A 23,798-nucleotide genomic window follows, 5' to 3' on the forward strand; every position below is an offset into this window, starting at 1 on the left:
CCCAGATTTCTATTGTTCCCTCATCTAATCTTAAAAAATAACTGAAGAATTTCTGCCACTTAAGTTTGAATTTATCTCTGCTGGATATGCCTTCCTTGTCAATGAGGCCAACTTTTCCTACAGCATTGCACTTTATGCAATGCTTCAAAGTGAACCATTGTTTAATTTTGAAGAGAGAATTTTTTCCATGGCTCCAAATAACACATAGAAGATTGAGTAGCATATTATTAGTTAAGTGTGAAAGAAAAGCGCTGAGAGCTTCAAAGACTCTTCAAAGTCTAGCCCAGATGGTCTGGTTCTGGGATTGATGTATGACGTAGAAATATAATAGGAAAATATATTGTTAATAGTATCATGATGTACTTGGATCGAAGATGCATACATCAGTATGCTCTTTATTGACCACAGCTCAGCTTTCAATACGATCATCCCCTCAAAACTAATCAATAAGCTTCAAGACCTAGGCCTTAATATATCCTTGTGTAACTGGATCCTTGATTTCCTCATTTGCAAACCCCAGTCAGTCCAGATTGGCAACAACCATCTCCATGATCACCATCAGCACAGGTGCACTTCAAGGCTGTGTTTAGCCCGTTACTTTACTCACCCTATACTTAGAACTGTGAGGCTAAACACAGCACCAATGCCATACACACAAAATGCTGGTGGAACACAGCAGGCCAGGCAGCATCTATAGGATGCTGTTATATATAAGTTTGCCGATGACACCACTGTCATAGCCAGATTTTCAATCTCCCTCCTATATGCTGATTTGTCACCACCTTTGATTCAGCCTGAGTGGTGGCACAACAACAACAACCTCTTACTGTGTCAGCAAGACCAAAGAGCTGATGATTGAGCAGGAGGAGAAAACCAAAGGACTGGCTTATGGACCTATCGGGGGATCGGAGATGAAGGGTCAGCAACTTTAAATTCTTTTGTGCTATCATTTCAGAGGACCTGCCTTGGACCCAGTAAGTAAATGCGGTGACTTCCTTAGGAGTTAGTGAATATTTGGCATGTCATCTAAAATTTTGATAGTTTTCTATAAATATGCAGTGGTTAAGTTAAAAGTTAAAGTCTGTCCCGAGCCTTATAGGCTCATCAGGCCAGTGCTTATGCCAGTTTCCTTGGCATGAAGTGACTGAGTACAAGACTCTTTTTCTCTCCCCTCCCCCCCCCAAGATAGGTCGCCAGTCTATCGCGAGGTTAAATGTGCAGTAGAGAGTATATTAACTAATTGCATCACAGCCTGGTATGGAAACACCAATACTCTTGAACAGAAAAGTCTACAGAAAGAAGTGGATACAGCCCAGTCCATCATGGATAAAGCCCTCCCCGCCATTGAGCACAGCTACATGGAGTGCTGTCAAATGGAAGCAGGATTCATCATCAAGGACCCCCCACCATCTAGGCCATGCTCTCTTCTCACCTCTGCCATCAGGAAGGAGGTACAGGAGGCTCAGGACTCACACCACCAAGTTCATGAACAGTTATTACCTATCAACCATCATATTCTTGAGCCAGAGAGGATAACTTCATGTAACTTTACTTACCCCATCACTGAACTGTTTTTACAACCTTAGACTCACTTTCAAGGACTCTTCATCTCATGTTCTTGATAACTATGTTGTCTTTCTGTCCTTCCGTTCTTTGTCCTGCGAGATTCTATTGTATGTTTTATTTTGGTATTTACTGTTGGTGCCTGCAAGAAAATGAATCTCAGGGTTGTATATGGTGACATATAAATACTATGATAATAAATTTACTTTGAAGGACCTAATACAAAATGTTGAAAAGTCTATGGTAAAAATAACCTGATTAGGAGACTTTTCTGTAATATTTCAAATAATTTATTGTCCACTTTATCAAATGCTTTTGTGTAGTCCAGAAAACAAACAAATCTTTTTGCACTTGAATAGCTCATTCTGATAGTATCCTTAACATCGATATTGTGTTTCTTGTACCTTTGTCTTTCACAAAACCACATTGTTTACCTATTTCAGCTTGTATCTTACTTTTAGCTCTTGTCATCAAAATTCTTAGAAGTATGGTCCTATGTAATTCACGTTCTATTGCTCCAGGTTTCTTGGGAAGAGTGATTAAATACTGATTTTTTTTCACCTGTTCTGGTATTATTCCAGTCTCATAAATGTCATTAATTAAATCAGTAAGTTTTTCAATTCCATAATCTTCAAGGGCAATGATTTGTTCTATTACTAATTCATCAGGGCCTGCTGCCTTTCCTTTCTTCATCTTATTTATTGCATTACGAACTTCAGATTTTAAAATACTTGGACCTTCAATGTTTTTCTTAATTTCTGGTTTTTTGCCTCGATTGTCTTTAAACAATTCCTGAATATACAGGTGTCCCCCACTTTTCGAACGTTCGCTTTACGAAACCTCACTGTTACAAAAGACCTACATTAGTTACCTGTTTTCGCTAACAGAAGGTGTTTTCACTGTTACGAAAAAAGCAGTGCGCGCAAAAAAGGCAGCACGCGATAAAAAGCAGCGTGCACCCTGAGCAGCCGCTCTCCCCCGGATTCAGAACGGCATTCTCGCCAGCTTTGCTTAAACACATGCCTGTGAGCAGCCGTTTGCAAGATGAGTTCTAAGGTATCGGAAAGGCCTGAAAGAGCTCATACGGGTGTTATACTTAGCGTTAAACTAGACATAATTAAGCATTTCGATCGTGGTGAATGAAGTAAGGACAAAGTGAGTTTGGCTTGTGGAAGTTGATGAAGATGATGTTGAAGAGGTTTTGGCATCCTGTGACCAAGAACTGATAGATGAAGAGCTGATGCAATTGGAAGAGGAAAGGATAACAATCAAAACCGAATGCAGTAGCGAAGTTGTCCAGGAACTGAATGTGAAGCAACTGCGTGAGATTTTCACTGCAATGATAAAGTACGACTTTAATTTCGAAAGGGTACGTTGGTTTAGGGCATATTTGCAGGATGGTTTGAGTGCTTACAAAGAACTGTATGATCTAAAAATGCGCGAGGCTAAGCAGTTAAGCAAGCTTTCCACATCAGCCACAGCAGATGATGAACCTCGACCTTCGACATCGAGGCAGGCAGACATAGGAGAAGATGATCTGCCTACCCTCATGGAAACAGCCGAGGAGATGACACCCCAGTGTCCCACCACCCCAACCCCCAGGCCACGGACAGATACCGATCTGCGGAGAATGCAGTGGTAGCTGGGAGGCACCCAACGCATCTTTAAGAAAAAAGTCAAAATAAACAAGCTAATTAATTAGGGGCTGCTCAGCACATAAATGTCGCCCAGATCAGGAGGCGAATGCCAATTGCATCGCCTCTGATCTGGACTGACATTTACATGCCGGGCAGCACCTAATTAATTAGCTTTTTTTCGGTTTTTTTCTTAAAGATGTGTTGGATGTGTCCTGGCCACCGCTGCACCCCTGCATGCTTTGCGAATTGATATCGGTTCGCTGCCTGGAGGGTGGGGGTAACTGCACCACCCCAACCTCCAACTACTCAGCCTAACACACCATCATCAGTGTACTCGCTGTCTTCCTGATTCCGGTAAGTGATACTACACTGTACATACTTTATTTCTACCTGATATCGGCTGTGTATTTTTACGTGTTATTTGGTATGATTTGGCAGCTTCATAGCTTAAAGGTTACTGGAGAGCGCTTGTGCCGTGTTTCTGCCAACGGCGTTTGCGTGAGATTTTCTGCCGAGAGCCGTTGCATGAGATTTTTGCTACAGAGAACAGTGCAGGCAATTATTGTGGAAAAGTATTTCTACTTTATATAGGCTGTGTATTCATCATATCATTCCTGCTTTTACTATATGTTACTGTTATTTTAGGTTTTAAGTGTTATTTGGCATGATTTGGTAGGTTATTTTTGGGTCTGCGAACGCTCACAAATTTTCCCATATAAATAAATGGTAATTGCTTCCTCACTTTATGACATTCCGGCTTACGAACCGTTTCATAGGAACACTCTACCTTCGGATGGTGGGGGAAACCTGTACTCAGTCCATCTGTTCATAATCTGATTTTTTTCCATGATAATGGTACCATCCTTTGCTTTCAAACATCCAGCTGAAGAACAGAGGAGCTTTTTACCAGTGATATTCTTGATTTGTTGATGTAAACTGCCGCTGTAAGAATAGATGGAGAAGTGAGTTGGTTTACGACAATCAAGAGGCATTAGACAAGGGTGTGTTTTCTCCCCTGATTTATTTAATGTGTACAGTGAAACAATGTTACAAAAAATAAGGGACATGTTGGGAATCAAAGTTGGCAGTGAAAACATCAATAATTTCCGATATGCAGATGACACTGTGTTAATTGCAAGTACGGAGGAAGAACTATAAAACTTAATTGATACAATTGTTGAAGAAAGTGCAAAAATGGGTCTATAATTCAATTGCAAAAAGTCAGAATGTATGGTGATATCCACAAAGAAGGAGAATCCTATCTGCAGGCTGAGAATAAACCAGGGAAGACATAAAACAAGTACAGGACCTTTGCTACTTTGGAAGCTGGGTGACATCAGATGGCAGGTGTGACATGGACATCAAAAGAAGAATAGGGGTGGCAAAAAACAAGAATGAAGAGTATACTGACCAATGCTAAACTAGGCATGACAACCTGCCTCAGAGTACTGAAATGTTACATTTATCCAGCTATGTTATATGGCTCAGAAGGTTGGACAATATCTAGTAACATGAGGAAACGAATTGTAGCAGCAGAGATGTGGTTTTTGAGGAGGATGCAAAGACTATCATGGACAAAACGAATACTAATGAAGATGTCACGAACAGAGCAAAGACAAAAAGAGAAATAATGTATGAGATCATGAAACGGCAATGTAACTTCATTGGACATGTGATTAGGAAAGAGGAGTTAGAATGCACGGTAATTATGGGAAAGATTGAAGGGAAGAAAGCAAGAGGAAGACAAAGACAAATGTTGATGGAGACAGCAGCCAGAGAACTGGAAATGAATACCAATGAATTGATCCACTTGACCTGAAACAGGAGTGCGTGGGCCATGGCAGTCAAAGCTTAATCTGGGCATGGCACCTGATGATGATGATTAGGAGAGATTAAATTTCAATGACTGATGAGGGGTCTAGTACAGGTGAATCAGAGAAAGAGAAAGTAGCTGAGGAAGTTAGAATATTTGGGAAACTGAAGTTTTGTTGCACAGAAATGTATTTTGGGGATGATGAGAGGTTTATTTAAAAAAAAAGCAGTGATTGGGCCAGGTTGAAGAATGGAATGTAGATTCAGTCTGTTATACAAATAAAAGCTTCCTTTGATAGAAACATCTAATGTCAGTGGTGGGGAACTATTGGCAATTCTTGAGGACAGAATTCATCCTCATTTTAAATGTAGGTTTTCAGTGCATAGATTTTAAAGTCTAAATTCAACATTCGGGCATTGATGCGCTTGTTTTGCTTGGTGCAGTGTTTCCCTATAGGGTCTAGTTGAAGATTGCCATTTGATATTGTCTTCTTTTGAGGAATGGTAGAATGGAACTCAAGTTTACTATTTGTTCCTCTGAAATTTCACTAGTAACATGAGTTGACAATAGTCTTGTTCTTCTTTCTACTACTATCTTTGTAAAGTACTTCTCCTCTTCCCCTCCACAATAGCTCTGTTTCTGCATTGGGCCGGTATAACCTGGAGATTAATTTGTCATTAATTTTTGCCAGAGCTGGGATGTCGTATGAAATTGGGGATTAGAAGTCTTGGCCTCTCGATAATTCTGCCTGGTAGTGTATTTTATTTTTATTCTCAAATAATCTGCCTCCTTGAGCAGCAGTCCAATAATACCATATGGAGTAACTTACATTTTATGGAATTCAGATGCTTTTATTTGATTGATCCCTTTCCAGATATCTGCAAGGGTGGGACTATTGCAAATTTATATCCATTTAACAAGGTAAATCTGCCAAACTATATTCCTAGTACAGGTTTCCCCCGCCATCTGAAGGTAGAGCATTCCTATGAAACGGTTCGTAAGCTGGAATGTCGTAAAGTGAAGAAGCAATTACCATTTATTTATATGGGAAAAATTTGTCAGTGTCCCCAGACCCAAAAAATAACCTACCAAATCATGCCAAATAACACATAAAACCTAACATAACAGTAACATATAGTAAAAGCAGGAATGACACGATAAATACACAGCCTATATAAAGTAGAAATACTTTTCTACAATCATTGCCGCACTGTTTTCTGTAGCAAAAATCTCACGCTAGCGCTCTCAGCAGAAACACTCTCTTCAGTAACCTTTAAGCTATGAAGCTGCCAAATCATACCAAATAACACATAAAAATACACAGCCTATATAAAGTAGAAATAATGTATGTGCAGTGTAGTATCACTTACCAGAATCAGGAAGACAGTGCCGAGCACACAGATGATGGCGTGTTAGGCTGAGTCATCGGAGGTTGGGGTGATGCAGTGGTCCCAACCTCCGGGCCTCCGACTGATACCGATCTGCGAAGAATGCAACAGTGCAGCGGTGGCCGAGACGCACCTAACACATCTTTAAGAAAAAAGCCGAAATAAACAAGCTAATTAATTAAATGCCGCCCAGCACGTAATTAATTAGCTTGTTTATTTCAGCTTTTTTCTTAAAGTTTTGTTGGGTGCGCCCCAGCTACAGCTGCATTCTCTGCGGCAATGTAGCGGCCCGGGGATTGGGGTGGTGGGACACTATGGTGTCATCTCATTGTCGTCTGTTTCCATCAGGACAGGCAGGTTGTGTTGCCCTTAAGGCATTTATTTGACTTTGTTGGGTCTACGTTTTAAATGATTTGGCTGTAACTATTTTCTAGTTAAAGTTAAAGGTTGATAATTATGTTACAGTCTAATAAAGGTAAATTCCTTGTCTATGGCATATCGCGGCATGCGATGACATCACCTCCGGTTTCGCTGCGTCTTGTGTTACTTCCGGTTCAGAGAAGGTGTAAAGGTGGGTGCCATGCGTGCAGCATGATTGTTGAAGAGCTCCGTTTTTACCCACAAAGAAACATTATAGAAGCAACGCCATAAGTTCATAAGAATGTATTTGAAGTAAAAATATTAACGCGGTTTCTGTTAAGGAAGCAGTGGTTGGGGCAGCGCCAAATTGACTTTTCAATTTCAAACGGGGTCAGCTCAAGCCCGATGGCGGTTTGATGCAACCCCCTCGCCCGCTACTCGGGGCGGCTGGAGACACTTGCGAAAAAAAGAGAGCACGCGTGGTCTCCAGAATGAAACAGACGCTGTATATGTTTGTATTTTTTATCAACAGTTTTCACCATGTGATGTTAATGTGGAGGAGTGAACAGTAAATAGTTAATCTTACTACAACTCTGTCTTCATTGGCTCCAGTTTAACTTGGTGTTTAGTCAGAGTTACAATGCACTGCACGAGAGCACTACACAGGTCATCTTTTATGTCTGCCTGCCTTGATGTCGAAGGTCGAGGTTCGTCGTCTGCTGTGGCTGATGTGGAAGGCTTGAAAAACGACAGTATGCTTGACTGCTTCGCCTCGCGCATTTTTCTATCATCTCATGCAGTTGCTTCACGTTCAGTTCCTGGACGACTTCACTTTCGGTTCGTTCGCTACTACGTTCAGTTTCGATTGTTATCCTTTCCTCTTCCAATTGCATCAGCTCTTCATCTATCAGTTCTTGGTTATGGGTTACCAAAACCTCTTCAACATCGTCTTCATCAGCTTCCACAAGTGAAATTCACTTTGTCCTTACTTCGTTCACTACAGTCCAAACGCTTATTTATGTCTAGTTTTATGCTAAGTGTAACACCCTTACGAGCTCTTTTAGGCTTTTCCGATACGTTAGAACTTATCTTGCTAACAGCTGCTCACAGGCACGTGTTTAAGCAATGCCGGCTAGAATGCAGTTCTGGGGAGGAGACTGGTTACTCGGGGCGCGCACTGCCTTTTTATGCGTGCTGCCTTTTTTCGTAACAGTGAAAACACCTTCTGTTAACGAAAATAGGTAACTAATGTAGGTCTTTCGTAACAGCAAGGTTTGGTAAAGCGAACGTTCGAAAAGCCGGGGACTCTGGTAGATGTAAGATGGCCTGCATTGTAGCCGCTTAGATTTAAGATTGAGGAAATAAAAATTGTGATGTTATTCTGTAGTTTGGATTTGAAACTCATAAAATTAGAAAACATACTTGACATCAGGCACATGTCTAGCAAGGGGGAAAATGCCCATGGTGCTATCCCCAAATATATATTTCCTTTATAATGTCATTATATCTCATTAGTGCTTACTAATTGAATTTCTACTCTTTCCCTTTCCCTTCCAGAATGGTGGAAATGAAGCTAACAAATAAGAATAATGCAATGATCGACTTCAGTTACAAACAAGGAAGAGAAGGCATGTTTCTAGATGCAATTATACGTGATATTTATGTTTGTGCAAGTATGGAATTTCTACTCACAGTGGTTGACTTCTTTGTACAAGCAAATAATCAGGTCTCTGCAGTGCATACGAACAAACCAACAGCAACACAGACAAAGGATAGAGGAGAAAGAGGTTTGCAAAACATAAGGGCACTTGCATTTCCTTAAAGTTTGTGGAGTGTATGCACTGGCATTCTTTTTTTTTCTTTCAGTGTCATCACAAACTACGTCAAAAATGGAACTCATTGTTCGTGTTCAGAATCCAGAGATCATCTTTGTAGCAGATTTGACAAGAGCAGATGCCCCATCACTGGTGGTGACAGCTCAGTGTGAGGCTGATATTAATAATGATTTGGAAAGTCAAAAAATTACTGCAGCTGTTAAAGATCTAAAAGTAATGGTCTGCCCGTTTCTAAAAGAAAAAAGAAAAAAACAAGTTACCACGGTATATGGAACTTTAAATTTGTTTTTGTACATTAAATCTGCTATTGTGCAATCTTTCAGGCCTACTTTGAAAATAAATCCTATTTTAGAATACCCAAAACCAGTTTAGTTACATTTTACCTTTGTATGTATCAATCTAAATGTAGATCTTTAGTATCACTACATTTTTTCTAATTGAAATATATAGGTCCTTCAACCTTGTAATTTGTTCTTCCGAAGTACACAAGCTGCTTCTGGTCCCATTGAAATGGAGTTGGCTGTGAAATCACTGATGCTGAAAGTAAGGGAGTGTTTTGTTAGTGTGTCATTTTAAAGTTACACAATTTCTAAATGCATTGTTAAACACAATGTTTTATGCATATTCATTTCCTAGGTGTCTCCTGTTATTATTAACACGGTGATTACAATAATGTCTGCCTTGACTCCAGCTGCTGATAGTCCACAGGAAAAATGCAACGAGATTCCACTTGACTTGTGGACTAAGAAGGATGTGAAAAATTTAAAATTCTGGTTTTTGGAAGACACAAATAATAATGGAAATGATGGCCCAATAAAACAACTAGATACAACAGGAGAGAGCCTAAAAATGACAGTTGAATATGTTTGCCTGACTCTGGAAGCAGGTATCGGACACAGAACTGTTCCAATGCTTTTAGCAAAGTCAACTTTTAAAGGAGACGTGCAGAACTGGAGCACGCTCATTAACCTTAAGTGCCATCTTAATTTAGAGGTAGGAAGTTGTTTCGAAAATCTATTGCATGAAATATCTTTTTGTTCTTGAATGTATTAATTTAGTTTAAATTTTGTAATGTTGCACTGGTTCATAATTTTCATAAATAGTTTAATTCTACATGTGGAAATCTGTATTTTTTTCTTGTTAGCTTAAGAGACGCTGCTTTGCTATTCTTGGAATTACTTGAAAACATTAAGAATTATTGCATTTTTAGGAGAACATTTTTTTAGATAAATCATGTAAACTTTGTTCTACGAGACATTACTGAGGACTGAAAAGATCCATTATGTTTTTCAAAGAGGAGCAGGTTTGATCTGGAGTCCACATTTACTTATCAGTATCAAAATAAAGATTGGTTGCTCATCAGTTACTTTTAGTTACATTAATACTTTTGGCTGACACTTCCACATAGAAACTAAGTAACTGTTAAACCTCTTCAAAAATCTTCAAACAGCAAAGATGCTCTATATGTAATATATCATTATGGTGCGTGCCTGTAAGTTGAGAATCACTTCCCTGCCCTGGTAACATTTCAAATCACTTCAACAGCACCAGAGTGATACTTGTAGTAAATTTGCACGTAATATATAACTATGACAGCAGGATCCCTGCAGGTAGTATGAGACAAAATAGACCAGAGGTAGATGAGAAAGCATAAGTTGTAAGGTAGATTTAAAGTTTTTATGTACAGATATACTGGAAGAATATTCAATAACAAGGGTGAACTGTGGATGGAGTTAATGTAGGATTACAATATCATGACAAAGGGCAGGAATAGCTTCTAAATGTTGCTAGGTACATGGTGTTCCAGAAATAGCGAAAGAAAGAAAGAAGGGAGAAATGGCATTATTGCTTAATAGAATACTGCAGTGCTGGAAAGAATGCATCTTGGAACATTTGACAAAATCTATCAGTTGTGAATTGAGAACCAATTCATGTACAATGACAGTACTGAGATTATTCTGTAGACCTGCCAACAGCAGGAAATAGTACCAGTGATAAGGAACTCTAAATAAATAGAGGTAGCAATAACATAAGCAAAAATGTGTTTCTCAAATCAGTTCCCAGGTGAAATTTCTTGACTAGTATGTTTCTGACTCAAAAATGAGCCAGGCAAACTGAAGCAAACTTCAGTGGAGAAACATTTCAGAAATTATGGAGTCATAAGGCTTTAAAATAGTCAAGTGAAACTACATGGATCATTTCAAGGTAAAAAATAGTCAATTAGAGAAAGACTATTTTCAGCAAGAGGAAACAGTTGGCCTAGGTAACTTGGAATCAAAGGTTAGATGTGCTACTGCAGTGGGAAGTCTTTAAAGTGGAGATTTTTTTTCCAGCCTTGGCACTGTTCAACGAAAATTAAAGCCAGAGCTTACAGAATTATGAAATAAAATGAAATGTAACAGAAAACAAAAGAAAATCTGGCAGATTCTTTTAAAAAGTTAGAAAGAAGGAATTACACTAAATTGCTAGGGAAATGAAAAAGGGGAAATTCTGGCAGCAAATATAAATTTGCCTGAGCATGTGAGGAGTGAAGTGTTGTAAGGGAGAATGTGTTACTTATTAGAAACTTGATGGGAAATTCACTGGTTCATGTATCTCAAAAGGAACTCCATGTATCAGCCGCGTAGTGACTATAGTCAGTGTAGAATTGGAGCACGTGAGCCTACCTTGGTTAAGTCTCAGATTAACAGAACAAGAGGTAACTGTTGTCTATCTGAACTTTTGCAAGGCCTTTGCCAAGGTAGGCTGATATGGCATCGTACGAAATCCAGGGTGAGCTAGCCAAATACAATAGTGGCTTGGTGGGAAGAGTCAGTGGGCTGTTTCAGGGAGGCTTCTGAATAATTATATGCTACAGTGATCAGCGTTGGATCCCCCATTTGTTATATTGATGACTTCGATGTGAATCTAGATTAGGTTAGATTCAACTTTATTGTCATTGTGCCGAGTACAAATATAAAACCAATGAAAATGCAGTTAGCATCTGACCAGAAATGCAAAGAATAGTGTTATTTACAAAATAACTGCGAATAAAAAGTAAGTGCTACAGCACACAAATATAAAAGTACTGAGACAGTACAGTATGGGTGCAATACTGCTTAGTGCTATGATGTGAGGTTCAGCAGGCTCACAGCCTCGGGGAAGAAGCTCTTCCTGTGCCTGCTGGTGTGTGAGCGGAGGCTCCTGTAGCACGTACTGGATGGGAAGAGAGTAATAAGCCCATGCTTAGGGTGAGATGCATCCTTGATAATGCTTTTCGCCCTGCCCAGGCAGCATTTATGGTAGATGTTCTCAATGGTGGGCAATTGGGTGCCGATAATCTGCTGGGCAGTTTTCACCACACGCCGGAGTGCTTTGCGGTCTGATGTGGGACAATTGCCATACCACACTGAGATGCAGTTGGTGAGTATGCTCTCAATGGTACAGCAGTAAAAGTCCGTCAGTATCCTGGGACAGAGGTGAGCTTTCTTGATGCTCCGCAGGAAATAAAGGCGCTGTTGCACCTTTTTGATCAGGATGGAGGAGTTCAGGGACCAGATGAGATCCTCGGAAATGTGGACACCAAGGAATTTGAATCTTGAATGTAGGTGGCTTGATTAAGTTCGGAAATAGCACCAAAATTGGTGGTGTGGTGGACATTAAAGTTACAACAGGGTTTAGATCAACCAGGAGAATGGGCCAAGGAATGGCAGAAGGAATTGAATTGGGAAGTTAAACCAAGGTTAGATATAAACAGTGAATGGCAGAGCCATAGTGAACCTGGTTGAGTGTTGTAGAAAAGAGAGCAAGGGATGTAAGTACACAATTCCCTGAATGTGATGTCCCAGTTTGACAGTGGTAGTCCTTCATCAGTTGACCTATTGAATTCAAGAGCTTGAAATCTGGAGCAGGGACACTCTGTTACGGCTGGGCAAAGCATTGGTGAGACCACACTTGGAGTATTTTATGCCCTTTTGATTGGTGTGCTGAATGAATGATGTGATTAAGCAAGAGGGTGCAGAAGAGATTCACAAACATGTTGTTGGGACTAGAATGGATAGGCTCTAGCCTGTAAATTATTTGTCTAATCTTAATGAATTGGTAGAATATTGCTTAATGGAATTATGTGTTCTTTGTTTTCCTTTCTTTTCTTTATGTGCTTATAGATTTGTTTTTATGCTACCTGTGGACTCTGTTCAGCTCCAACCTAGAACTGCAGTTTGAGTTACAAAGGACAATTTCTTGAGATTAATAGATTTATACTCTATTATTCTCCTTTTTTAGGAAGCAAATAGGTGTCTATTTAAACCTATACAGTATTGTTGTAAACTGTAGTAAACATAATACATTTTTTCACAAGGTACATTACTACAATGAAGTACTTGCTGTATGGGAGCCACTACTTGAACCACTAGAGATTGAAAACAGTGATGAATTTCGACCTTGGGAGCTTGGGATCAAAGTATGTTGTTCAATATAATTATCTGTCTAAAATGTATTGATTCAGATAGTTGCCGAAACAATTTATTTCAATCAAGAATGCAATTAATGTTAGGAAGTTCAGTTTGTTCCTAATTATGGGTCCTGAATTTAAGAGTAAATCATTTTGCTGGTTGAGTGTTACATGAAGATTAGAATGTGTAAAGATGCCAACTTTTCTTCTTTGACATGAAGTTGTACACCAATCTGGTTGCTTCATGGTTACAGCTACTGAGTACATCTCTTCAGCAAGTAGGTCAAGATTTACTTAATTTTTTTTAAGTCAGCAGCTGCCTGAGTGGAATTTAAACACATGTTTATAAATTATCCATCCCATACATGGTCTGCTAGTCAATTATCTCAACCTTTATGCTACTGTCCCAAATTACACTGAGAAAGAGTTTAAAACTCCTTGGGTTTAAAACTTAATTGTATAATATTTTGTGTTTCCATGATAGGCAACTAGAATTTGTTTTTGCCCCTCAGATACAAACATGGTAGCACTTGATGCTGAACCAAAGTAATTAAGCTGGTAATTAAATCCCCAGCCAAGCTAATCCCTTCTGCCAACACAATGCCCATATCTCATCATTTATGTGTCTAAGAGCCTCTATTGCATTTACTTCCACTACCACCCCAGCAGCACATTCCAGGCACCCAAGACTCCAATTTTAAACAAAACTCTTGCCCTGCACATCTCCTTTGAACTTTTTACCTCTCCTTGATTGCTTGCCCTCTAATATTAGATATTTTACTGGGTGTTTTTTTATAGACCACCCAATAGTAACAGGGACATCGAAGAGCAGTTAGGGAGACAGATTCTGGAAAGGTGTAATAATAACAGGGTTGTCGTGGTGGGAGATTTTAATTTCCCAAATATTGATTGGCATCTCCCTAGAGCAAGGGGTTTAGATGGGGTGGAGTTTGTTAGGTGTGTTCAGGAAGGTTTCCTGACACAATATGTAGATAAGCCTACAAGAGGAGAGGCTGTACTTGATCTGGTATTGGGAAATGAACGTGGTCAGGTGTTAGGTCTCTCAGTGGGAGAGCATTTTGGAGATAGTGATCACAATTCTATCTCCTTTATCATAGCATTGGAGAGGGATAGGAACCGACAAGTTAGGAAAGCGTTTAGTTGGAGTAAGAGGAAATAGGAAGCTATCAGGCAGGAACTTGGAAGCATAAATTGGGAACAAATATTATCAGGGAGATGTATGGTAGAAATGTGGCAAATATTCAGGGGATATTTCCGTGCCGATCTGCTTAGGTACTCTCCAATGAGACAGGGAAAGGATGGTAGAGTACAAGAACCATGGTGTACAAAGGCTGTTGAAAATCTAGTCAAGAAGAAGAGAAAAGCTTACGAAAGGTTCAAAAAACTAAGTAATGATAGAGATCTAGAAAATTATAAGGCCAGCAGGAAGGAGCTTAAGAATGAAATTAGGAGAGCCAGAAGGGGCTATGAGAAGGCCTTGGCGAACAGGATTAAGGAAAAACCCAAAGCATTCTACATGTATGTGAAGAACAAGAGGATAAGACATGAGTGAATAGGACCAATCAAGTGTGACAGTGGAAAAGTGCGTATGGAACCGGAGGAGGTAGCAGAGGTGCTTAATGAATACATTGCTTCAGTATTCACTACTGGAAAGGACCTTGGTGATTGTAGGGATGACTTACAATGGACTGAAAAGCTTGAGCATATAGTCATTAAGAAAGAGAATATGCCGGAGCTTTTGGAAAGCATCAAGTTGGATAAGTCACCAGGACCGGACGAGATATACCCCAAGCTACTGTGGGAGGAGATTGCTGAGCCTCTGTTAATGATTTTTGCATCATCACTGGGGATGGGAGAGGTTCTGGAGGATTGGAGGGCTGCAGATGTTCTTCCCTTATTCAAGAAAGGGAGTAGAGATAGCCCAGGAAATTATAGACCAGTCAGTCTTACTCCAGTGGTTGGTAAGTTGATGGCGAAGATCTTGAGAGGCAGGATTTGTGAACATTTGGAGAGTCATAATATGATTAGGAATAGTCAGCATGGCTTTGTCAAAGGCAGATCGTGCCTTACGAGCCTGATTGAATTTTTTGAAGATGTGACTAAGCACATTTATGAAGGTAGAGCAGTAGATGTAGTGTATATGGATTTCAGCAAGGCATTTGACAAGGGACTGCATGCAAGGCTTATTGAGAAAGTAAGGAGGTATGGGATCCAAGGGGACATTGCTTTGTGGGTCCAGAATTGAATTGCCCACAGAAGGCAAAGGGTGGTTGTAGATGGGTCATATTTTGCATGGAGGTTGATGACCAGTGGTGTGCCTCAGGGATCTGTACCGGGACCCTTTCTCCTAGTGATTTTTATAAATGACCTGGATGAGGAAGTGGAGGGATGGGTTAGTAAATTTCCTGATGACACAAATGTTGGGAGTTTTGTGGATAGTGTGGAGGGCTGTCAGAGGTTACCAGCGGGACATTGGTAGGATGCAAAACTGGGCTGAGAAGTGACAAATGGAGTTCAACCCAGGTAAGTGTGAGCTGGTTCATTTTGGTAGGTCAAATATGATGACAGAATATAGTATTAATGGGAAGACTCTTGACAGTGTGGAGGATCAGAGGGATCTTGGGGTCCGAGTCCATAGGACACTCAAAGCTTCTGCGCAGATTGACTCTGTGGTTAAGAAGGCATACAGTGTATTGGCCTTCATCAATCGTGGGATTGAGTTTAAGAGCCGAGCAGTAATGTTACAGCTGTATAGGACCCTGATCAGACCCCACTTGGAGTGCTGTTCTGGTCACCTCACTACAGGAAGGATGTGGAAACTATAGAAAAGGTGCAGAGGAGATTAACAAGGATGTTGCCTGGATTGGGGAGCATGCCTTATGAGAATAGGTTGAGTGAACTCGGTCCTTTCTCCTTGGAGCAGGGGATGATGAGAAGTGACCGGATAGAGGTGTATAAGATGATGAGAGGCATTGATCATGTGTATAGTCTGAGGCTTTTTCCCAGGGCTGAAATGGGTAACAAGAGAGGGCACAGTTTTAAGGTGTTTGGAAGTAGGAACAGAAGAGATGTCAGAGGTAAGTTTGTTACGCAGGGAATGGTAAGTGTGTGGAATGGGCTGCTGGTGATTGTGGTGGAGGTGGATACAATAGGGTCTTGTAAGAGACTCCTGGATAGGTATATAGAGCTTAGAAAAATAGAGGGCTATGAGGAACCCAAGGTAATTTCTAAAGTAAGGACATGTTTGGCACAGCATTATGGGCCAAAGTACCTGTATTATGCTGTAGGTTTTCTCTGTTTTTGATCCAGGGGATGAAGATACTGATTGTCTACTCTGTCAATGCCTCTCACAATCTTAATTTTTTATCAGTTCAACTCAAAGAAAGCAACCCAAGTTTGTCCAAGTTCTCCTGAGAACACAAGCCCTCTAATACAGATAACATTCTGCTAAACTTCTGCATTCTTTCCAAAGCCTCCATATCCTTTCTGTAATATAATAATTCAGATGCAAATTTACTAGAGGTTGCATCTTACCAGAGCGCTTAAAAAAGGTTCACCAACCCTTTCATGTGTCCCTCCCAATGTCCTAGGCACTTGGCTGAACAGCAGCACTGATTCTTCTAGATGTCCTTGCTATAGTGGCCAGTTCTTGGCAACCTAACACCAATCAGCCCATCTTTTTCATAGTTGTTTTCATTTGAACTTGTAGCTTAATGCTTTAATATTTGTAATAAAACACTGAAAATTGTAAGTGTAGTAAGAGCTTTACTAATATAATATGAAAGTCAAGATATTTAGTTACCTGACATTATTTCACTATTTCTTTATCCTCTTTGTGGCATTTATCTTTGTCCACTACTGAGCTTGAGTTACAAATATCACTTTGCCTTTTTTCATTAAGTAAATCTCATTGTAGAAGAGATATTGGCCAAAACTGCCTGCCTTGATTTTAAATAAAACACTACCCTACCTCCCTCTTAGCCTATTCTGCAACATTCATAAACTGGAATGTTGAGCATTCTCCTCGCCATCTACAACCAAATAGCCATAATATTTCTTAGATCACACATCATCATTGGATCCCTTGATTTGCAGACTCCCTTCCACATTCCTGCACTTCTTTCCACCTTGCTGGGTTTATTGTAACATTATAAAGATAAGAATTAGGTGTGTTGGAGTATTAATAGAAGTACACCTAATTGTCGACAGCAGTGCACTGCAGGTGTCCTAAGCATGCCCTATTAATGGATTTTTTTTTACAGTGTAATTATATTACAGAGAGTACTTTAGAGTACTTTAGAGGCTATTCCAGTTAAGGGTGTCAGTTGCCTTTCTGGACACGAAATAATGTTTTTGTAATAATTATTTTTACAACCATTAGACTGCATTAGTAATTATAAATTATTTTTTCCCAAATTTCAATTTAAGTTCCATAGTGTGATTGATCTTGCATGTCTACATTGTTAGCCCAAGTAACTGAATTGTCTGATAACCACTGAGCCACCAGTGTAGCACAGTTTTCTTGTTTACTATGATTTGATGATTTTATTTTCTTCATCTATTCAGCGGGGAGTAGGCCCTTCTGACCCTTTGAGTCACGCTGCCCCAACAACCCCACAACCCTAATTAACCCTAACCTAATCATGGGACAACTTACAATGACTATTTAACCTTTCTGGTATGTCTTTAGACTGTGGAAGGAAATCAGAGCACTGGAGAAAAACTTGCGCATTCTACATGAAGGATGTGCAGAGACTCCTTACAAAATGGCACCAGAACTGAAGTACAAACAGTGGAATGCCCGAGCTGTAATAACGTCGCGCTAACTGCTAGGCTACCGTGGCAGTCTGACTCATTCATTTTAATTACTTCCATGCTTGGTGCAGATGCTAAATAAATTTTAAAAAGAGTATTTTGAAACTTCTGGGTAACTTTGAAAATTGATGCACGGATCAATCTTGAAGAAGTCAAATATCACACTTAAAAAACCTCAGCTGTTTTGAAACTGGATTCTGATCATTTAGTCTTTTGAACTGGTATTTTAGTACTTCGGTTGTATAAATCTAGACCTTCTGGAGCAACTGATTAGTGAAAGCCCGCTCTCCCATTAATCTTTTCTTCAGTGTCAACATCTCAAAATTAATCTCATCAATATCCTAAATACCTACCTGTGACCTGTATGTTTCTCACTAGATAAAGAAGAAGGCTATCAAAGCAAGGAACGATGCAGAAAATGAAGAGGAAAAGCTCCATACTCCTGCATATAAAACAGTTCTTCAAGTCTCTTCAAAAGACCAACTCAATATTACCATGTCAAAATGTGGTTTAACCATGCTTAATAATTTAGCTACGGTAAGATGTTTTTACAAGCTGGAAGGTTTTCCTATAGCATTTCACTGACACATAGGCAACCATATTAAACAAAAATTCACAGAAAATTTAGTATTTTAAGGGGGTGTATTTTTGAAAGATTCAAAATTAAGATGCTGGAAGTGGGTCTAAACCCAAGGCTAGTTAAAGAGGTTTCAAAACAAATCCAGAAATCCTGGCAGATATTGCAATCCCATTAAAGTTTTTAGGATTGTACCATGAGCATGTTTAATTTTTAATTCAGGATGCCAAAAATATTTCACTACGTGGCATCTCTGAATATTTAAATGTCTCATGGACCTGTTGATGGATAGAGTGCCTAGTGGTCCCCCATTGCTCTCCTCACAGTCCGAACAAATCATGGGCTTATGTGGAGAACTGGGACTTGTGGATGTCTGCAGGTTGTTATATCCCTCAGACAAAGACCTCACATTTTTTTCTAATCCATACAAGCGTTAGACCAGAATAGACTTTTTTCTAACCCCCAAAATGCTCCTAGATTTAGTTGTATCCTCCACAACTGGAAATAGAGCTATTTCTGACCATGCAGCAGTATATTTAAATATTAAGCCCAAAGATAATTCAGCGCGATCTACACATTGGAGGCTGAATCCTTTTATTCTAAAAGATAATAAATTTATAGACTACTTCCGAATTCAAAACTTTCCTATCTATTAATTCCAAATCAGCTAGTAGTCCATCCATGCTCTGGGAAACCGCTAAGGCCTATGCAAGGGGATTAAGTATCTCCTACTCTGCTAGTAAGAAGCGACAAGCTACGGAACAGCAGCGCCTAGTGGAAGCAAGGCTTGCAGCAGCTGAAAAGGATTATATTAATAAGCCTTCTGCAGTGAAGTTACAGAATATCACAGCCCTACGCTGTACACTAAACTCTTTACTTACACAAGCAGCCAAAAGAAAATTGGCATTTCCACGCTTGCTATGGCGATAACGCCTCCCGACTCTGCCCCCGCGCCCGTGTTCTGCACTTGGGTTCGTCCACCGCCATGCTCGTGTAACATTATTAATGTATTGCTTGTGCAAACATTCAATAAATGCAATTGTCACTTTTGCCCAATAACTCATTTTATTGCACATGTTAAATACAGCAAAATAATACACAAAGACATGGCAAAAGTAAAGGCAAACAAATGAGGTAACAGCAAATTTCACTTTTGCCCAGTAACAAACCTTATTGCATTTAGTTGTAGCTGTCGTCCCTTTCATCGGTGAAGATACTATGGCTGTAGGAAATGTTTCTGGACAAACGCGCACCAAGTCTTTCGTTTGGTAATTTCCTTTTTAAGTTTTTCTAGTCTAACTGGACAAATGCGCACCAAGTATACCGTTTCCTCTTCACTTGTTTACTTTGTGTCCTGCACATGCCCAGTAGGAGGAGATACGCCCAAATATCCGTTCTATTGTGGATGGAGGTATTTTGAAAAACGCCTGGTGCGGACACCCATCGCTTTTATGCTAAACTGGCGTTTTCAAAATTATCCGGTCTAGTGTGAACGTAGCCTCAGGGTGTTTTCCCCTTTAAATAGTCACGGGCAGATTTTGTTTACTTAGGCATATTTATCATACCTACATTTGATCAATTGTTCAAAGCCAACTTTACACAGTTATTTGAGCGATGGAGCGCCCTTCCCATTCTTGGCTTGGCCGAATATCCTTGCTCAAAATGAGCATCCTTCCTTGCCTGCTCTACCCAATACGAATGATTCCAGTCATTTTTACCCAACCAGTACTTTTAAATAAATAAATAAATAAATAAATAAATAAATGGCTGGTTTGTTTCTTTCATCTGGAACAATAAAAGACCCTGTATTAAAATGTCTAAGTTACGGCCTCCCAATAGTCTAGGGGGTCTGGATTTTCCAGACATCAAAAAATATCAATTAAGTTCCTTTTTATCTTATGTGGTTGACTAGGTTTGCAGGGACCCCTCCTCAATTTGGCTAGACATTGAAGCTTCGCAAGCAAAATGCCTTCTTATTAATTTGCTTTTCCTCAATAAGTTGAAACTAGTTAAGGAATATTGTCACAATCCAATAACAATTAATACAGTCAGGGCTTGGAGGGCGATGCGACAAATTGAGGGCACCCCAGCGAAAATATCACCCTTCAGTCCAGTAACCGACCGGCAGTCCAGATTTTCAGCCTGGCATAACAGATTCTGGATTTGGATTTCTTTGGATTTCTAAGGGTATTTTCCATCTAGGAGATTTGTTTGATGAAGGAACGATGATGTCTTTTAGTCGAATAATACAGAAATTTAACATACCCAACAAGGATCTTTTTCATTTCTTTCAGATAAGGGATTATATACAGAAAAAAACATCATTGTTAACTGATTTCTATAGTTCTGATATAGAAAAGAGGGTGTTTTGTTCTAAGTGTGAAGTCTCCATCAGTACTTTTTACAGCATCCTGAGGGAATGTTCTTGTGGAGAGGCAGAGCAGCTGGGAAGGGTCTGGGAGGAAGAGCTGGAAGTAGAAATTACAGCTGAAACATGGGAGGATATCTGTGATAATACAAAGAAAATTTCAGTTTGTGATAGAATTAAAGTACTGCAACTCAAAATTCTGCATAGAGCCCATCTGACTCCAGATCGTGACTCGAAATTTAAGACGGGGGTGTCTCCAATGTGTTCTAAATGTAAAGTAAATACTGAACTTTCACCCACTGTTTTTGGACTTGTCCCAAACTTCAGGCATACTGGAGTGATATTTTGGGTGAAATGGAAAAGATTCTGAAGATGGAGCTTGAACTGGACCCAGTGTCTTTTCTCTTAGGCTTACCCAGCAGTCGTATTATTAATGCACATCAGAAAAATGTTTTAACATCCTGACTTTTTGTGCGAGGAAGAACATTTTACTTTGTTGGATATCCAATAAGGCCCCTGGACTTTTTGGTTGGTATAAATTAATCATGGAATACATTCCTTTGAACTTTTTGACATGTATGGTACACTCAAAAACAAATAGTTTTTATAAAACATGGCAACCTTTTCTGCAGTATGTAGGTGCAAGCCTGTCTGCTATACTAATAAGGGCTTTTGTATAGGATGTTGGGGTGATGTCTATATTTTGATGGAAGTGTTCTAATAGCTGACATCTGTGAGGGGAAGAAATGTAAATGTATCTGTAAATTGAAAGTTAATTCAGACATCAAGGGCATTCTCTTGCCCTTTGTTATATTTGCTAACTAATGTAACCTGATCTTCAAACACTCTATTGTTTGTGTTAATAGTCCTTCTTTGAGTAAAGAAAGACTGTACAAGGTAGGCAACCGATCCATCTTGGCAAAGAATTTGTGTGTTCAAATGCTTTTCCAATTGCAATCAAAAATGGCCATAAAGTAACTGGACAGTGATATTTTTCAGCAAAGTATTCCAAGGGAATAAATGAGAAGTTTTTAAATATCATCATATTTTTACAAATTTGAGCAGGTGAATGGTGACTTATATTGCATATTTTACTTTTTAGGCATTTGCTGAAGCTGCTGGTAAAACAAGTGACGTTTTTCAGAAAGACCAAGCGCCTTTCGCAATAAAGAATTCTCTTGGAATTGATGTTACAATTTATCCTAGTGATTCATTTGTTGTCATCAATAGAACATCAGCAAAAATGAGTTATGAACTTAGAGATGGAGAGATTCTTGATATGGATTACCAGCGGACCACAAATGAACAGGAGCTTCTATCAAACTTAACTAATGCAAGCAGCAAATTGTTTTACGTTTCACTAAGTAAGTACATTCCTTTTGTGGAAGAGAATTACTAAAGGAGCAACTGTTGGTTTATTACCTTGTCTTCAAACATATCAAACTGTTGGCATGTCTCTAATTGGCATTTGTTTGAGAAAATGGAGCGCCTTGGATTAGTACACTATTTCCATAATCAGCATTGTTTTTCCATCAGTCCAACTCAACTGTAGAAATACTACTTCAGAAGTTCCTCTGGGTGGTGTTCTTGATCCAAAAATTTTCATCTGCTTCATAAATAATTTTCACTTAACACGAGAAGATTTTTGTTCATGATTACTTAGTATTCAGATTTCCTTGGAGTTGTAATGTGATGAAGATCATGACCATTGTCTGAAACTGATGGAATCTATAGAGTGATTCAAGGACTTTGATGCTGACTTTCCAAGGGGGAGACAACAGTGAGACATCTGTTAATACTGTAAGGTTTGTCTCCTTTCTTGAAAGTGGTCGTGATTAAGGCATCTCTGAGCTCCCCTAGATATATCTTCCTTTTCACAAAGATTGTACATTTGTGTCTAAATTGTTTCACTGCTCAGTTTCACTATTTTAGAGGGGAAGCCACTTTCTTTTGAGGTCTTGTTATTTTTTGAGTTGGGATAGATTTTCTTCATGACTTGTCTTTCAGGGTGACAGCGAAGCTGGCCTCTATTGCTTTGGGATGAAGGGCAGAGTTGCAGTTGCATTAGACTTCAAATTATTCTTCCAGTGGATATTGATTGTTTCTCTTTCTCTGAATTCACACACATTCTTAGTTTTCACTGCCTTCAGGTGCCTGTAAAACTGTTTCCTTTTGGATAAAGATGGAGCTTTCATTCCAGTCCAGGAATGCCTTGCTTTTTGTTTGATTAGTTCCTCAGTTTCCCCACATTTTTGTCAAGCCAGTCTTGCTTCACAAAAATATTTTTAAAAATCTGCTTGAAGCATTCAGCAGGCCAGGATGCATTTGTGGGAAGAGAAACTGAGTTAATATTTCATGTCAAAGATCATTCAAGGCTCTGTCATTACCCTAATACTACTTCAATTTTTCTCATCACTGCTCATTTCGGACGTACTTCCCATGGGAATGAAACTAATAGGAAACTCTTCAAGCTTTGAATCATTCCAGAACCAAGTTCATCCAAATTCAGAGTTTGAGCTGTATTGTGTAAATGATACTTGCATTGTGCACTACCAGAAGCTGAGCTTCAAGATCCTGATGATTCATTCATCAAAGGATGCAAGAGGATAGACCTTCCACTCAACATGTACAAGACCAAGATCCCTTACAACCTATCTACCAATTACTTTGACCTCTAACAAGACCCAGAAAATGAGATCACTTTCAATATGTCTGGAGCCCACTCTCAGAAAGGCAGACTTTGATGAAATTCTCTGCTGCTTTTAATATGCTAGCACAGCCTTTAGTCAAGTGAGGAAAAGGCTTTTTGAAGATTAGGTAGCATTCCTGGACTAAAGTCTTGTGTGCCTGGCTATATTGATACCTGTGCCATTCTAGAATTTTGAAATCTGGACCTTTCGCTAGATAATCAAAAAAAAAAAACACCATCGCTGATTCTGCAAAATCCCCCAAATGTAGTGAAAAGAAAAATAAATCAACAGAAGGTTAC

The 23,798-nt window shown here is 39.4% G+C and overlaps 1 protein-coding gene across 3 annotated transcripts in view; it reads left to right on the top strand.

The window, feature by feature from the left end:
• vps13a (vacuolar protein sorting 13 homolog A) overlaps positions 1–23,798 on the top strand; it is a 300,950-nt gene that overhangs the window by 152,734 nt on the left and 124,418 nt on the right. For all 3 annotated transcript variants that reach the window (XM_072281554.1, XM_072281557.1, XM_072281556.1), the window contains exons 38-44: positions 8,319–8,548; positions 8,628–8,860; positions 9,047–9,139; positions 9,233–9,589; positions 12,936–13,037; positions 18,243–18,401; positions 21,912–22,173. In XM_072281554.1, coding sequence (XP_072137655.1) covers positions 8,319–8,548; positions 8,628–8,860; positions 9,047–9,139; positions 9,233–9,589; positions 12,936–13,037; positions 18,243–18,401; positions 21,912–22,173 — 1,436 coding nt within the window. The remainder of the gene's footprint in view (positions 1–8,318; positions 8,549–8,627; positions 8,861–9,046; positions 9,140–9,232; positions 9,590–12,935; positions 13,038–18,242; positions 18,402–21,911; positions 22,174–23,798) is intronic.

Source organism: Mobula birostris, chromosome 17 (assembly GCF_030028105.1).
Source record: "Mobula birostris isolate sMobBir1 chromosome 17, sMobBir1.hap1, whole genome shotgun sequence".
In the NCBI taxonomy this organism is placed as follows: Eukaryota; Metazoa; Chordata; class Chondrichthyes; order Myliobatiformes; family Myliobatidae; genus Mobula; species Mobula birostris.